This window comes from Rana temporaria, chromosome 5, assembly GCF_905171775.1.
Source record: "Rana temporaria chromosome 5, aRanTem1.1, whole genome shotgun sequence".
Taxonomy (NCBI): domain Eukaryota; kingdom Metazoa; phylum Chordata; class Amphibia; order Anura; family Ranidae; genus Rana; species Rana temporaria.
Window position 1 is genome coordinate 339,688,771 of NC_053493.1, and position 18,312 is coordinate 339,707,082.

General features: G+C 42.1%; 1 protein-coding gene across 5 annotated transcripts in view; it reads right to left on the reverse strand.

The window, feature by feature from the left end:
* STAU2 (staufen double-stranded RNA binding protein 2) overlaps positions 1-18,312 on the reverse strand; it is a 390,310-nt gene that overhangs the window by 234,262 nt on the left and 137,736 nt on the right. For all 5 annotated transcript variants that reach the window (XM_040354430.1, XM_040354427.1, XM_040354428.1 and 2 more), the window contains 2 exons: positions 7,798-7,957; positions 5,856-5,966 (listed from right to left, as the gene is read on the reverse strand). In XM_040354430.1, the coding sequence (XP_040210364.1) occupies positions 5,856-5,966; positions 7,798-7,957 (271 nt within the window). The remainder of the gene's footprint in view (positions 1-5,855; positions 5,967-7,797; positions 7,958-18,312) is intronic.

Consider the following 18,312-nt stretch of genomic DNA (forward strand, 5'->3'; position numbering starts at 1 on the left):
TCCAGGCACGAAAAACGATAGCCCAAAAATGGCAGGCGCAGACGCCCCCGTCGGTAGATAACTGGTTAGCGACTATGAATCTAACAATTTCAAATGAGAGAGTATATTTTACTAGACAGGGGAACTATGGGAAATTCACTAGCATATGGGGGCCGTGGCAGAGGGCGGTGTGGAACATATGAGGATGGCACTTGAGGAAGGGACTCCAGGGTAACGCGCCCCCCCCCTTTCCCACCCCCCCCCTCCTCCCTCTCCCGTTGGAAGTGGCTATCACCCATTGCGGTGGGAGTATGGTTGATGGGTGCTCTAATGGGGATTGGCGATATAGGGCATGTGATCACAAGTATCGTCACAAGAGAAAAGGGTAGAGGACGGACTCCCCCTCTCTTCTGTGCTCGTCTGTCCGCTTAGTGGATTAACAAATGGGGTAATACGCTCCCTTAGGTAGTTGGGGGGAGGGTGGGGGGAGGGGGGGTGATTGGATACAGGGTTACAAGACGTAGAAGATATCAGGTACATCTGATTATACAGGCTAAGAATATGTTTAGTACTGATTATAGTATGTTGTCTTCTCTTTCTTTTTTCTGTTCGTATAATGCTAGATGGTTACCTGTTAAAATAATTGTCTGATGTATAAGTAATCTTAAAATCAAATAAAAAGAAATTAATTTAAAAAAAGATTTACATAAAACACGCCCCCCTGATCCAAATTTAAATTAGGCGGGCTTACGCCGGCCGATTTACGCTACGCCGCCGCAACTTACGGAGCAAGTGCTTTGAGAATACAGCACTTGCCCGTCTAAGTTGCGGAGGCGTATCCAGCCATTTCACAGGATAAACGTGATATCCCTGAGCCACACGTGGCTACATCAGCAATATCACACAACGGCTGCCACCTCTGTTGAAGAAAGTATACACGCCTGATTAAATAGCAATTCCACTAATGATTTTTAGTTTACTATTCCTGAGCAATGCCTGTAACATGCGGATGCAATTTTACAAAACGCACATAAAATATACAAAAAAAAACAACTATCACTTCCTCTGTCAGAAAGATGAAGATGACCAGGCCTTTGCTTATTTTATGTAATCAGTGTGAAGAAGAGAGCGATTTTCCCTCAGGAATGTTTTATGAGTGGCCGCTCCTCTTCTGCTGATTAAACATACTGAATCATTGCCTCATAACAGGGCGGCTTCCAATGATGATTGCATCATGGTATATGCATGCTACTGAAAAATCAATGAGGCTTGACAGTAAGCCATATATATTTAATGTGCGTATAAATTCTAACACATAACCATCTTTCATTTTACAGTTTAAAGGTAATGGCTACACAGAGGTTTATAGAGCCATTTGGTGCAGGGTGACAATATTTTAGAAAGGGAGTTAGAGATTCATCTCAGGATCACTGGTGATAATGTGGATGGAGGGATTCGGTCATTCTCACAAACAAACATTTCCTCAGAAAACACGAACACTCTTCATAAATATAAATATGCTTATCCAGGTGCAGAGCAAGTGTGTGGCTCAAATGCTGAACCTCTGTGCTTTCATATTTAGCCAAACAGCCGGACATAACAGAGAAGCAATATCTGTGACAAACAGCATGACATAACTCCATTAAAGTATAATACAATCCTTCTTTGGGGAAAAAAATGGACTCAAAGATGTACCCGTTCCAGAATGGGAAATGATGAGGAAGTAACAAACAATGCTAAGGATTTCCATATACTGAAGAAAAATATGAATGGCGAGGAGTATAGAGAGTATGACCATATTCTAGAGCCGTAGTTCTCGACCCTGTCATTAAGTACTCCCCAACAGACCATGTTTGCAGGTTTTACTTGATCTTGCACAGGTGCTTTAAATCAAAGTCAATAGCTTGATATTTTGGACAGCTATTTTATTTAGGGCCCCTTTCACACAGGGGCGTCCGCAGCGTCGGCGGTAAAGCGGTGCTGTTTTTAGCTGCGCTTTACCGTCGTATTTGCGGGAGTATTCGGCCGCAATTATTTCACCCCCCGCTAGCGGCCAAAAAAGGGTTAAAACCAGCGCTTTGCCGGCGGTATAGCTGTGGTGCCCATTGATTTCAATGAGCAGGAGCGGTGGAGGAACGGTATACACACCGCTCCAAAGATGCTGCTAGCAGGGCTTTTTTTTACCATCCTGCTAACGCATTGCTCCAGTGTAAAAGCCCTCGGGTCTTTCACAATGGTGGGACAGCAGCGGCTCTTTCAAGGCGATTTGCAGGCGCTATTTTTAGCGTTATAGCGCTTGCAAAGCACCCCAGTGTGAAAGGGGGTCTAAGAGAAATTCCCAAAACATGGCCTGTTGGGGGTACTTGAGGACAGGGTTGAGAACCACTATTCTAGAGTGCTCTCTCACTATTTATCTGCTTAGACCTGTGTTCCTTTATTCTGGAAGCAGAAAATACCTTCCCCCTATGGGTGTTGGGCTTCAAAATATTCAGGAAATCTGTACGATGGAAGACATTCTGGCCTCTTCTAATCACAAAAAGGAACAATTCCATAAATTCCGTTGGTTCTATTGGTTTTATTAGACCTTCTCTGCAAATTACCAATGACTGCTTCCACTGCATGTGCGGACCCTTGTGGACCTGGGAAATGACCGGCCATCCTCACTCTCTGAGACCCATAAGGTACCTGAAGAAGAGAGGAAAGATCCCTGGTGCCGCACATCCATGGAGTTCTATGGTGGTATGAGAGGGACGCGTTTCCAATCTGCCCCCCCAGAACTTAGTCATGAGGAACACACTAAAAACCACACTAAACAAACCGTGGTGCCTGCCCAGGGAACCTACTGTCCCCTTCCCTCCCTTTTGTTTCTTAATTATTATTTTTTTACCTATTTGGCAATTATGTGTTTAGCATCAAACTGATGTGGTATCTTGGAGTCTAGTGGAGGGAATGACCATGCATCCTATTTTTTTTCCATGTTGTATAGAATAAGGGAGGGTTATAATCCCTGTCAGGTTTTTTTTTTTTGGCCATGTGTCCCATTGGGGAGTTTTCTTTTCACTTCCTGTCCCATAGCCAAAACAGGCAGTGAGAGGAAATCCCTGCAAATTAAGGGAATCTTGTGGGCCCCACTAGAACTAGTGTTCCCATTGGAAGATTTCCCCTCTTAATTTTCTGAGGAAAAACCCAACATTTGGGATATTCTTTTATTTTCACTTCCAATGATAAGGATATATAAGATAAATAGAGAGGGTGAATATCCCTAACGGGGGCACAAACAATAAAACAGGTGTTCTAATCCATATCCACACTATCCAAAACTTATAAAAAAAATTAGTGACACTTGAAGGGTATGAGAGTGGGCAATATGTGCATTAGAGCAGTGTGAAGGCCAGGACATACAGGGAAGAATGGAAATAGTATGAAAGCAGGGAGTATGAGCAGGACAGAAAGGGTGTGACAGTGGACAGTATATCCAGGAGAGAAGTGTGACAGATAGGACTGCATGCAGTATATCCAGGAGAGAAGTGTGACAGGTAGGACTGCAGGCAGTATATCCAGGAGAGAAGTGTGACAGGTAGGACTGCAGGCAGTATATCCAGGAGAGAAATGTGACAGGTAGGACAGCAGCCAGTCCAGACCTAAATTCAATTGATATGTGGCAAGACTTGAAAATTGCTGTTCACAGACGCTCTCCATCCAATCTGACAGAGCTTGAACTATTTTACAAAGAAGAATAGGCAAAAATGTCACTCTCTAGATGTGCAAAGCTGGGGGAGGCATACTCAAAAAGACTTGTAGCTGTAATTGCAGCAAAAGGGGGTTCTACAAAGTATTGACTTAGGGGGCCGAATTCAAATGCACACTTTTCACATCTTTGTAAAAAAATAATTAAAACCATTTATAATTTTCCTTTCACTTTGTGTTGGTCTATAACAAAATCCCAATAAAATACATTTACGTTTTTGGATGTAACATGAAAAAATGTGGAAAATTTCAAGGGGTATGAATTATTTTTCAAGGCACTGTGTGTGTGTGCGTGTATATATATATATATACACACACACACACACACACACACACACACACACACACACATACATACATACATTGATTAAAAAGATATTTAAAGTGTACCACACTGAAGGCCAAAAGCTGGGTCACCTAGGATCTAGGGACAAACTACTAGGAAACACTGCAGGAACATTAGAATGTTAGATTACCACAGGTTTCTAGAGTTTGGCCATACAATAGAACAGGGGTCTCCAAAGATTCTAAACAAAGGGCCGGTTTATTGTCCTTCAGACTCTTGGAGGGCCAGACATTGACCAGCGGGAGTAGAAATTTTCCTGGCATCATTGTTAGTGGACATCTGGTATTAGGGGGAGCAATAGTGCACCATTGCTGGTATCATAGGGAGTAATAGTGCTCTATTAGTTGTGTCAGTGGGAGAAATGATGCTCCATTGTCTGTGTCAGATGGCAGAATAGTGTCTCGTATCAGTGGGAGGGATAGTGCCCCAAGGGCCGAATAAAGGCAAGCAAAGGACTGCATCCAGCCCGCGGGCTGCAGTTTGGAGACCACTGCATTAGAACCAAGCTAAAGTATAACTAAAGGCAAAACTCCCTCTTAATTTGTCCTGTTTACCATTATCACCGAAAGTGAAAGTAAAAGAAAAATCACAAATTTTGTCCCCAGAAAAGCAATGGGGGGAAATCTTTCAATGAGGACACTTGTTCTGGTGACCTGGGGGTCCCCAAGGAATTCCCCCAATTTGCAGGGATTTCCTCTCACTTCCCACTGTTTGGCTATAAGACAGTCCGTGAAGGGAAATCTCCACAATGGGACACAGATGGTGAAAAAAATTATGGCAGGGGTTATAACCCTCTCTTACTCTATCCAAAATGAAAAAATAAGTTTTGCCTATAGTTCTACTTTAATAGCCACATTCAGGTAGACGTGCCTAACTTTAGGCAGGCGTAGCGTATCTCATATACGCTACGCCTCCGTAAGTTAGAGAGGCAAGTACAGTATTCACAAACAACTTGCGTCCTAAGTTATGGTGGCGTAGTGTAAATGTGCCGGTGTAAGCGCGCCTAATTCAAATGTGGAAGAGGTGGGCGTGTTTTATGTAAATTAAGCATGACCCCACGTAAATTACGTTTTGAACGAACGGCGCATGCGCCGTCCGTGGACGTAACCCAGTGCGCATGCTCCAAATTACGCCGCAAAGACTCATTGGTTTCGACATGAATGTAAATTACGGCCAGCCCCATTCACGGACGACTTACGCAAACGACGTAAAATTTGAAAAATTTGACGCGGTTCCGACGTCCATACTTAACATTGGCTGCGCCATCTTTTTGGTGGTTTATCTTTACGCCTGAAAACGCCTTACGTAAACGGCGTATCTTTACTGCGACGGGCAAGGGTACATTCGTGAATAGGCGTATCTCGCTGATTTACGTTTTCTAGGCGTAAATCAGCATACACGCCCCTAGCGGCCAGCGTAAATAGACAGCTAAGATACGACGGCGCCGGCGGTCGTATCTTAGCAACATTTAAGCGTATCTCAATTTGAGAATACGCTTAAATATACGACGACACAGATTCGGAGTTACGACGGCGTATCTACTGATACGCCGTCGTATCTCTACCTGAATCTGGCTATAAGTGTCTTAAATATTGAATTCTGCTGAACTAGTTTAGCATTTGCATTTCTGATCCCACGGTACATTTGTGGCCTTGGCTTTCCACAGTTGTCTGTATAATTCAGCCTCAGGCAGGATTCTGGACTGGTGTATTTATCTGAGATCTTGCTGTGCTCATGCCACCTGCATAAAAGGAATAACAGACTGCAATTACAATTGGCTCACCTCAAAGCTGAGTGGGAGATTGCGCTTTAGGGAAATTTCAAACACCAGACTGATCTCCGATTTGTTTGCATCCTTATCTTCTTCAGGTCCTCTTCCTGTTTCCCCATTTTGCTGATAAAAATAAAGAAAGAGAATAAACCTACTGGTGATAGAGCACTATATTTGCATAACACATTGCTTACACCAGACAAACTGCCCTATAAATTATTAACTGCAGTTGATAGTGATCGTCCCTCGGGTACATCCAGCCTCCTACAGTAGCTCACAAAAGTGAGTCCTCCCCTCACATTTTTGTAAATATTTTATTATATCTTTTCATGTGACAACACTGAAGAAATTACACTTTGCTACAATGTAAAGTAGTGTGTGTACGACTTGTATAACAGTGTAAATTTGCTGTACCCTCAAAATAACTCAACACATGGCCATTAAAGTGTACGTAAACCCCCCTATCGTTTTCAGCCAAGGAAGCCGATATCTTTGCCTCTGTTTAATCTACAACTGCCATGATGCTGCACATGTGATCACTAATGACATCGGCCATTGGACAGTTTGGATGAGAGCACAACCAATGGGAGTGTTACATTTCCAGCACGTGCCGGAAATGAAACGGTTTTATGGATGAGTTTACTTCTGCTTTAATGTCTAAACCGCTGGCAACAAAAGTGAGTACACCCCCAAGTGAAAATGTCCAAAGTGGGCCCAAAGTGTCAATATTTTGTATGGCCACTATTATTTTCCAGCACTGCCTTAACCCTCTTGGGGAAGGGAGTTACCGCTCCAGGTGGATGTGTTAAAATGATCTGTGTCCTCTCAGGAGATCAAGGGTGCAGGCAATGCACAAGGCAATTTGTAGAAAAGAAGATATGGACAGCCGCACTCCAAAGAAACCTTGATGGTTGTCTTTATCTTAAAAGGATAAATGCACTACAAATCACAGCAAGAAGATACAGGGATGAGCAGCTGACGCATTTCGCACTATCAATTAGTGCTTAATCATAACCCTCTTGGGCATGGAGTTCACCAGAGCTTCACAGGTTGTCACTGTAGTCCTCTTCCACTCCTCAATGATGACATCACGGAGCTGGTGGATGTTGGAGACCTTGCGCTCCTCAACATTCTGTTTGACGATGCCCCACAGATGCTCAATAGGGTTTAGGTCTGGAGACATGCTTGGTCAGTCCATCAGCTTCACTCTCAGCTTCTTTAGCAAGGCAGTCATCTTAGAGGTGTGTTTGGGGTCATTATGTTTAAATAGTGCCTCAGTCTCAGAAGAGAGGGGATCATGCTCTGCTTCAGTAGGTCACAGTACATGTTAGCATTCATGGTTCCCTCAATGAACTGTAGCTCCCCAGTGCCGGCAGCCCTCATGCAGCCCCAGACCATGACACTCCCACCACCATGCTCGACTGTAGGCAAGACACACTTGTCTTTGTACTTCTCACCTGGTTGCCACCACTGCTGCAGCTATGACTAAGCATCTATCCATGATGTGAAACATGTTAGCTTTTTTGTCCCCTATGTCCACTTTCTACCATTGATTGCAGTGTTGCATGAATTTTTGGATGTTATACAGATTTGGATTTTATCCTTTGTTCATTTTGTTTCAATAAATAGCCTATCAGAGTGCGGCAGTCCAGGAACATTTATTTTTTTCTACTGTGGAATTTTGTCACTATGGCTGTAAAAATTTTCATATCTAATGTTGCAAAGGTTCTGCCTGGCTTCATCCACACTAGTAAGTGTTAGATCATTGTCGTTATCATCACTGTGTTAATGTACAGTGTACATACATGCAATGTTTTTACTGGTGTACAAAGCACGTGGCTTTTTATTAATATAGGAAACAGAACGTAAAATCAAAAAACAGACATCATAAAAACAAAAGGTACAAAAAACAAGCTTATTAAGGTTACTGTATTGTAAGATCTCAGGAAGTTACCACGGTTGATCTCTCAGGTATGGGCTCATTCCTCAGTGCATGCAGGGCTTTTAATGCTGCATTGTGTCTTGCTGCCTGGCGGGTTTTTCCCTCTCCATAGAATTCACTGTTGCCGACTGCCAATTGTACATAAAATGTCTTTAGCATTGGGCAAAGGTATCTGTAGATAGAAGGAAACATTTGATTAAGAGAAAACTACTGAATATACCATGCTTGAATTAAAGAAAGACCGTAAACAAACTGTATAGATGGTCTGAGCAGACTTCTCGGAAAAGCAGTGAACTATTATAGCCAGAAAAATTTACGTTTTTTTAGTACAGGTGCATCTCATAAAAATGACAGCTTTTTACAATCTCTGCACGAACAATGACCCATTCAGATTGTGAGAGTAGATATGTCATGCATAAGTGGAGAATGCACCCACCAGTAGGTCTTGGCCTGGAGTAAGAACAGAGATCGCCCAAACATTCCAATGTAATGCATCAACTATTTCCCCCTAACAATGACTAGACAAGGCTGAAACACAAAATATAATGGGGTTGATTTAATAAAGGTAAAACGGCAATTAATTTTGCATGGGAATTTTTCCCTTAGCTCAGTGAATGTGGCAAAAATTCACTTCGCAAAAAATACCCAATTATACGCAACGGAAAAAAGACAGTATTATAATGCACTTTATTAACCACTTCCTTACTGGGCACTTAAACCCCTTCCTGACCAGAGGACTTTTTGCGATTCGGCACTGCGTCGCTTTAACTGACAATTGCGCGGTCGTGCGACGTGGCTCGAAAACAAAATTAACGTCCTTTTTTCCCCACAAATAGAGCTTTCTTTTGGTGGTATTTGATCACCTCTGCGGTTTTTATTTTTTGCGCTATAAACAAAAATAGAGCGACAATTTTGAAAAAAAAAAAAATATTTTTACTTGTTGCTATAATAAATAGCTCAATTTTTTTTTTTTTTACGTTTTTTTTTTATCCTCAGTCTAGGCCGATACGTATTCTACATATTTTTAGTAAAAAAAAAAAAAAAATCGCAATAAGCGACTGGTTTGCGCAAAAGTTATAGCGCCTACAAAATAAGGGACAGAATTATTATTATTATTTTTTTTTTTTTACTAGAAATGGCGGCGATCTGCGATTTTTATTGGGACTGCGACGTTATGGCGGACACATCGGACACTTTTGACACGTTTTTGGCGCCATTCACATTTATACTGCAATCAGTGCTATAAATATGCACTAATTACTGTATACATTTTTTTTTTACTAGAAATGGCGGCGATCTGCGATTTTTATTGGGACTGCAACGTTATGGCGGACACATCGGACACTTTTGACACATTTTTGGCGCCATTCACATTTATACTGCAATCAGTGCTATAAATATGCACTAATTACTGTATAAAATTTTTTTTTTACTAGAAATGGCGGCGATCTGCGATTTTTATTGGGACTGCGACGTTATGGCGGACACATCGGACACTTTTGACACATTTTTGGCGCCATTCACATTTATACTGCAATCAGTGCTATAAATATGCACTAATTACTGTATAAATGTGACTGGCAGGGAAGGGGTTAACACTAGGGGGTGAGGAAGGGGTTAAATGTGTATCCTAATTAGTGTTCTAACTGTGGGGGAAGGGGGGTGACTGGGGGGGTGACCGATCTGTGTCCCTATGTACAAGAGACACAGATCCGTCTCCTCTCTCCCCTGACAGCACCGCTGTCTGCGAGAGCCGGGAATGAGAGATGATCTCATATGTAAACATATGAGATCATCTCTCATTGGCCGCACAGATCGCCTAGGAAACGGCCGCTCCGATTGGCCGTTCACGGCGATCTGTGACTGGCTGTGTCCAAGGGACACGGCCAGCACAGCAGTTCCCCGCTGCGCGCTCGGGAGCGCGCGCGGGGAACGCGAAAAGGGGCGGCCGTAAAAACACGGCCTCCCAGAGAAGTAGAGCCACCCGGCGGCCGTATATAGTCGTACGGCCGTCGGGAAGTGGTTAAATGATGGAAATAACCAGCTCCACCTGATTTAATCTGTGTCCTACCAGGGCCGTGTTTACCCGCGCAGGCTTTACGTGTAGCCCCATTTATGTCTATTGGGACACAACGGCTGCACAGACACAGCTGAAGCTCTTAATGTGACATCCATGTGGGTGAATTCAGGGCAATGCACCCCCATATGGATGTCATAACTGGAGCAGCGACTGTCTGTGCAGCTGCTGAGACCCAATAGACAACTATGGGACTCCCAGCATGGGGATGCACACAAAACCCAAGCATCCCCATGCCGCTGAACCACAGCCCTCCATAGGGCATGGATCGAATCTCCCCAATGTCAACAAGGGTAAATCCCCTTGCAAAGTGAACAGCTTATTTCCCTTTAGTAAACTAAGCCCTATGTGATAATCTTTTATTCAAACTGCTCTTATACCCAATACATATACAATACGGATATCAGACAATCCTGGTTTCCACTGGCTAGAGTAGTCTTCACAACATTTTCCAGGTACATAAACAACATATTTTCATTATAATCTTACTACTTTTAGTCTTTTTGCATTTACTGTTTAAAACTTTGTGGCAGATTAATCCTACTCAGAAGACCTAAACTGAATCTAAACAATATTCTCCAAAAATAATCCATACACATCCACTACTTTAAGTGGTTCTAAGGGTTTAAGCTTTTTTTTTTAAACTTTCTCTGTGCAGCAGCCCCCCTCCCCCAATACTTACCTGAACCCCATCTTAATCCTGTGATGTGCACAAGAGCTTTGGCTCTCAGGGGACTCTAACCCCTCCTCATTGGCTCCCACTGCTGTCAATCACAGCCAGTGAGCCAATGAAAAGAGAGGGGGGACAGGGCCGAGCTGCAGTTCTGTCTGTGAATGGACACGCAGAGCAGCGGCTTGGGAGCGAGCCTGATTGGGTGCCCCCATTGCAAGCTGCTTGCCCTGGGGGCACTCGGCACAGTTTGGAACAAACAGTGCATGTTAGTTACAGTCATGTGCACTGTTCTATGCACACTACAAATCCCAAATTTAATCTTGCGAGCGATCAAGAGGGTGTTCTAACACAGGTTCCTACATACACTGGGACCATGGAGAACAAACGCAGTCACCCTCTAACAGGAACACTGGTTACAGCAGCAAGAAAAAAATGATTTGGAGGAGGCCGAGAGAAAGAGAAGGAACTTTTTTGAGTTAGAAATATATGCTTGAACAGATTATCTTTTTTTACTTCACTTTAAGAAATAGATGTTTTTTTTTAAAACCATCAAAACATTTTTCTTGCCATCTTATCCTGGTGTTTACTAGTGAAGGAGCAATCCATTCTACATTTCATTACGCAGGATTAGTCTACACATGTGGTCTTGTCTTACTGACATTAAGAAAACCATTTCCCTCCCTCCCACATCTGCTAGCATTATAGAAGAATCTGAAACTCTCCGGCCATAAAATAAATCAAACCAAAATCAGAGGCATTCAATAGAACCCAAAGAGAGCAGACAATGAATGAATTAATGGTCATCTATGTCTCCTGTGGACTACAGGCAGGAAGACATAATTGTCAGACACTAAATCCATCAACACTACAAGGTAGCATTTTAAGCAATGGATTTTATTACCAGTGTAAGTAAATACATTAATTTTAATAAAGTAAACTGAACATTGAACATGAAAAATATGTTACAAGGCTTAGAAGGAAGCATCTAGGACTATTATCAGTCACTGCGTTCCCAACTATAGATCAATGCTCAATTTGGGGGGCATTGTGATATTTAGGGTGGGCTCTTATTTAAACACAGTTTTTTTTTTAAAACATAACATAGCAAGTTTGATGTACAATGTGAGAGATAAAAAAGGCATTCCTGAAAAAAAGTTAGTTGAACTTCATGCGAACAGCTACATACAAGATACTCAAAGAATCTGGATCTCTGTCCATTCCAGAGATATATAGAGCCTCCTCACACAATACAGCCATGTGGCTCATGCCACTGGTAAAGGGGAACTATGCTCACCTGTTCTCCAGGGCTGTGTTTACCCGCGCAGGCTTTACGTGTAGCCCCATTTATGTTTATTGGGACACAACGGCTGCAGAGACCACAGCTGAAGCTCTTAGGCCGCGTACATACGGTCAGTCTATCCGATGAGAATGGTCCGACGGACCATTTTCATCGGTTCACCGCTGAAGCAGACTGATGGTCTGATGTGTGTACACACCATCAGTTCAAAAACCGATCAGGTCAGAACGCGGTGACATAAAACACACGACGTGCTGAAAAAACAACGTTTAATGCTTCCAAGCATGCGTCGACTTGATTCTTAGCATGCGCAGGTTTTAAACCGATGCTTTTGTGTACTAACCTCGGTCAGCCATCCATCGGTTCGATTTTAAAGCAAGTTCTCTTTTTTTGACCGAAGGACAACAGACCGATTGGGCGTACACACGGACGGTTTGGACTGATGAACTGAACTTCAGTCCGTTTTCATCGATTTGGACCGGTCATGTGTACGCGGCCTCAATGTGACATCCACGTGAGTGAATTCAGGGCAATGCACCCCCATATGGCTGTCATAATTGGAGCAGCGACTGGCAGCTTCCATCTGGTGGCTTCTATGTATCAATCCCTGGCCATTTTGATTGCCAGCCCAAGATGGCTTCACTCCAGTGTATGGCAAAATTCTACACTGAGCTGCATGGGTGTAACGTAGTGTACAGTTTGGACAGGCAGGAAAGGAAATGAGAATGCAGAAGAGACATTGTATGTCTCTTCTGCATTAAAACTCCTGCTTGTCTATAATAATATTACAATTTTTTTCCATTAAAGTCCCACTTTAAGGAATACAGGGGTGTCTTTTCTCCACCCCTAGACTTCGGACTGGACGTAAAAGAGCAGCAGCAGTAGACTGATGAGGTCATCCTCTGCTCGCCCCTTCTATTAGCATATTCCTTATTAGGACATCTGCAGACTGCAAACCTGATTGGCTCCCAGGCCTGCCCATCCATTCCTAGTTTCTCTGCTATGCAGGGGACTGCAAGAGGCTGATGTCAAGTCAAACTAAAGTATTTACAATAGCTGCATTTAAAAGGGGTAGTAAAGGTAAAAGTTTTTTCACCTTAATGCATTCTATACATTAAGGTGAAAAAACATCCGACAATACCAGCCCCCCGTTTTACTTACCTGAGCCCTCGAAAGTCCCGCGCTCGCCCCCGACATCCTCTTCACCGGTCAGCCTGGTCGTTGATTGGTTATGGTGGATGGATTGAAAGCAGTGCAGCCATTGGCTCGCACTGCTTTCAATCACATCCAATGACGCGGCACTGTAGGGGGCGGGGCCGAGTGATACAGAGAGCGACTATGGCCGCCGGCTGTATCACGGAAGTGCGCCTGCAAGAACTCAACACCATGTGAGCTCGCTCGCATGAAGGTGTTGAGTCCTTGTGGGGGGAGCCAAGACAGCCGCCGAGGGACCCCAGAAGACCAGGTTCGGGGCCACTCTGTGCAAAACGAGCTGCACAGTGGAGATAAGTATAACATGTTTGTTATTAAAAAAAAAATGTCTTTATTGATCCTTTAAGAAATAATTTTTTCCGATTTTTGCAGATTAAAAAAAATCTGTATTTATTGGTGTCTTTTATATCTGACTAGAGTTCAGCTGGTTGAGCCCAGGGGGACCACTTGGACATTAATGTGCAAATAAATCTAGCAAAGAGGATACCGGAGGCAATGGTGCAGGAGCTAGCTAAAAAAAACGACTTATCTTTATATTGATGGAGTAGAGAGCTGAACAGTAAAGCAGATACATGTACTGGTGCATGTTTTGAATTACATTTATAATTTGCAGAGATTTATAATTATTATTTCGACCAGCCAGAGTACCCCTTGAACCGTAAACTCTTAAGTAGCCTACAGAAAGCCATCACACACCAAGATACTTTTAACAAAACCCAGCTCAAGCTCAAAGTCCTCTGGCGAAAAAATCAGTTACGTTTTTTTTACATTGGAAGGACAGAAAAAAAAGTACATTTAAGGATCATTTTGGAAAGTTATACTTTAGTTCACCCTCTTCCCTGGCTCAAGTTTTATACTTAAGGAGGTAATAAAAATTTTTTACTCCCCTCTACTGGTACAGTACAAAAAAAAAAGAACAAATGCCTAAACTCTAATTACCTCTTTATGCTCCAGCGCTGTCCCCAGATTTATTGCAAATCCATCACAGGTGATCCTCTTCAGGAAGAACAGTCATATCATTCTGTCCATTTCTTGTGAGCATAGCCTTTTGTGCACACCTTAATGCCATAGTCTGCGCACACCTATGCCCGGGGGGCATTATTATGCAGCCTGGGCTCACAGTACTATAGGACTGAGACATCATTATGTGTGCAACATTCATTCCACGAGGAATGCCCACCCAGTGATGTCAACAGACCAGTTTGAAGACTGCAGGACAAAGATATTTATAGGGTTTATTTTTTGTTTTATTAAAGACCCGATTCAAAGGATGGGTTGATTAGGTAAAAGTTAAAGTTCTGCTCTAAATGTCCACACCTGCCAGATCCACACTGTGTAGCCCACAAGGGAGGCGAAAACCAATGCAAACCTTTTAGGCTAGTCCCTTCGCCTCCTGCACTGGCTCCTATGATAGACAGCACTGTTAATATTTATTTTTGTAATCTAATTCTGCACAGAAACATTTAACAGTGTGATTTCATGAGATAATTTACGAGGGCATGTTTAGTGGTGGGGCAGGGTAGGGGTTGGATGGGTAATTAAGGCCTGGCAAGTATCTCAGGGCTTGATATTTTGAGACCTGATGTAGGGAGTAGCCTAGGGTTGAGGAACTGATTTATGAGTGACTGCACGTAGCACATTGCATTTGCTCTATGATCTAACCATCCTCACCATTTTCCCCCTCAATGTCAGGGGTGATGAAGGCTGTCTGCCAAACAGGTGTGCTTCTTATACACAATGAATACCCATCACTGCAGAAGATAAGAGGAAGGCGGTTCATGTCCATGGTCCATGAATGACTGTGAATGTCTGCACTGGCAATCTGTATCAGTAGGTACAGGCTCTTCACATCCTGGGCACAGGCAAGCCTATTATACAACTTGACAAAGACTTCCATACCACAGAATGGAAAAAGAAACCTAACAGCAGAATTGTCACACCACCACTAGTCAAAGATGTACGATTTAAACAAAGAAATGTAAAGTGAAACTTCACTCTCTCAAAACACAATTTTAATCCTTATGCTGCTACCAATAGATAGAAAGCATTTACTTTTGTTGTATTTCTGGTTTCCAGGCCTAGGCAAATTATGTCATACATCCCCAAAGTCTTCAGGAGGAGAGGAGGGATTTTCTCAGCAGAGCACACCCTTCTACTTGCATGCCTGAGCTAAGGGTAGGTGGATTCTAGGAAGTAAATGCTTCATGAATCATCTGCCCTTACTAAAGAAGACCATGGCCAGAAATGCTAGGGGGTGTTTTTCAAAGTGATTTCCCAACAAAAAGCATGGAGACATGGATGAATAAGTTTGCTTTAAATTTTTAAAATGAAATAAATATATATTTTTTTTTGTTTGTGGTATTTAGATGCAGTAAAGTTGCAGTAAAGTTCCACTTTAATACAATCATGTTAACACATTATTCCAGTCTGAGTTAGGATTATAGATAAGAGAGTAATCAAAAAAAGGCAAATCAGTCTGATTTGCCTGCTTCCCTCCTCCCAATACAATGCAATAATCTGAATTACAAAAAAGCCTGACTTCATGTACTACAGAACCACTTGTTCACAAGACAAATGAAATGCAGCCTAGACCAAAATGGTCCACAGTGTCATCTGCAGATCCGAGGTCTGTGTTGGTGAATGTATACTTAATTGGGAAGATAAATGGGTCAACTAGATTTGGGTAAAGGAAAATTAATTTATGCTTTAACCACTTACATACAGGGCACTTAAACACCTTCCTGCCCAAGCCAATTTTCAGCTTTCAGCGCTGTTGCTGTTTAAATGACAATTGCGCAGTCATGCTACACTGTACCCAAACACATTTTTTATCATTTTGTTCCCACAAATAGTGCGCTTTTTTGTGGTATTTGATCACCTCTGCGGTTTTTATTTGTTGCTAAACAAACAAACAAACAAACAAAAAAGACCGAAAATTTTGAAAATAAAAAGTTTTGCTTATAACATTTTGTAAAAAAATAGGATTTTTGTACTCACCGTAAAAACCTTTTCTCTGAGTTCATGGAAGGACACAGCTTCATTCTTGACAAAAGTGGGGATTAGTCTTCATTCAGGAGTGACTAGGCAGAAAGTGTTAAACACATCAAACACAGTACAGTTCCGCCCAGGTGGCGGTCCCTCTGGGTATAACCCCTCTTTTCTGCATCTCGCAGATGAGTTAGTCAAAAAGCAGTACAAACATAAGAAGGAGGGGCGGGTGCTGTGTCCGTCCATGAATATAGAGAAAAGGATTTTACGGTGAGTACAAAAATCCTATTTTCTCTTTTGTTCATGGACAGACACAGCTTCATTCTTAACTAAGGGTCAAAAAACGAGGGGTGGGAACAGCATTGAATGAATGAATGAATGAAAACTTATATAGCGCAGCACATGCGAATTTAATCGCCTCTGGGCGCTTGTTGTTCCTGTCTCCTTTGGTATCAAAAGAGATGAGTCTTGATCTTTCTCCTGAATGCTAAGTGATTCTGCTCCAACCGAATGCTGGTTGGTAAAGCGTTCCATAGTCTAGGCCCTTGGACCGCGAATCTCCTTTCTCCTTTGGACTTGTATCTGGCTTTGGGTATCTGGAGGAAATTTTGATTGGCATTAAAACAAACTTCACCCCAAAACAAAACAGAGCTCCTCAACAGAGGAGTTGCAACTCTAAACAGCCACCTGCAAAACTTTGCGGCCTAAAGGAGTATCCGAAGATGCACTCACATCAAACTTGTAAAATTTAGTGAACCCGGTCACACAACTATCCTCTGCTTCAATCACAAATTTTGATCAGTTGGGTTAAGCAAAATCTGCAACACCAGCTTCCATTACAGATTTCCCATGCATGCCCCGCTGGGGTGATTTACCCTTTATATTTCTGCTGGTGACCATTGTCATTGGTACAAATTTTTAGGCTTTCACCAAAGCAGGAGGCAAGGGGAAATCTCATCTTTGCACCATGCTTTGCATGATTGTACAATCTCATTTGATTTCCCAAAACGATGTAATATGTGGGCAAACCTAAAACAATCTATTCAATTAGTATCCAATCAGGCTAGCCCTTGGCACTACATAGTTAATTGTAAGTCCAAAGGCGAGTGGCCAATCAGACTTTATAGTGCATGGTCAGCCTAAGGTTTTTTTTTTTCTTTTACAGTTGCAAAACGATCAAATCTGCAAACAATCAAATAACCAAAACGTTCCTTTTGATTGATTTAAACTGAATTCCGCTCAGATTTGATCAAACTAAGTCAATCTGTCCAGAGTGGAATATTACCAATAATTTTTCATCAATCCGCAACTCTGAGACACTTTGTTCATGAATATGATTACATTTCAATTGAAAAAATTATAAGAGCACATAATGGAAACGGAGATGCGATCAATCAAAAGTTACGATTGAAATCAACTTACGGGTATGTTGAATACCGATCACGTAGGTTGTTGATGATTGGTCAAATATTATAGTTAGTAGGGTAGAATAAAGACACCAGTCCTTCAAGTTCAACCCGTGTAGGTGTGTGGGTCTCTAACAGAAATCAATAATTTATTGAAGCATGTATGGCCACCACAAACATGAATGTTGTTTTAATCATTTATCTCTACGTATACATGGTGACGCATAAACACTGTACAAAAAACTATAATAGCTAAGAGGCCTAAACAAAACGGTTGTCAGAGGTGAAGGATCTGTTTTTACTAGTTTTATGGTTGAAAACCAGAAAATCTAAATTAAACAAACAACTATATAGAATCAAGTTACTGGATACAGAATATCCCCAAAGAGCACTTTACACTACTGCAGAATATCAAAATTTGATGTAAGGCCATTTATCATATCATGCACAAGATAACTGTCCAAGACTAATAGAACCAAATGCTGAAAATATGTGCATTCCTGGAGTAGTTCTGAGCGATGGCTCTATCTGTCTTATCGTGTAAACACTTTTCTCGCTAGTATTTGATTTCTACCCTGTACTTATCTCTGCAGATGGAGATGAGATGCTTGACAAGGAAAGGGGCCCTCTGAAGAACTTTTTTTTTGGTGTGCAATTAATGTGCTTGGCCAAAAAAGCAAGATTGTTTCATTGCGCTTTTTGTGTATGACATCATTTTCCAGTAAAAACATAATGAACAACAATTTTTCCTGTCATTATGGCAAACCTAGATTATATCCACAACACGCTTTTACGATTTATCTTAATATGTGCAAGAATGTCTGGCACTGGCACAAAACCAGCTTTACACATTTTTGGGGCTCTTCACGTTTGC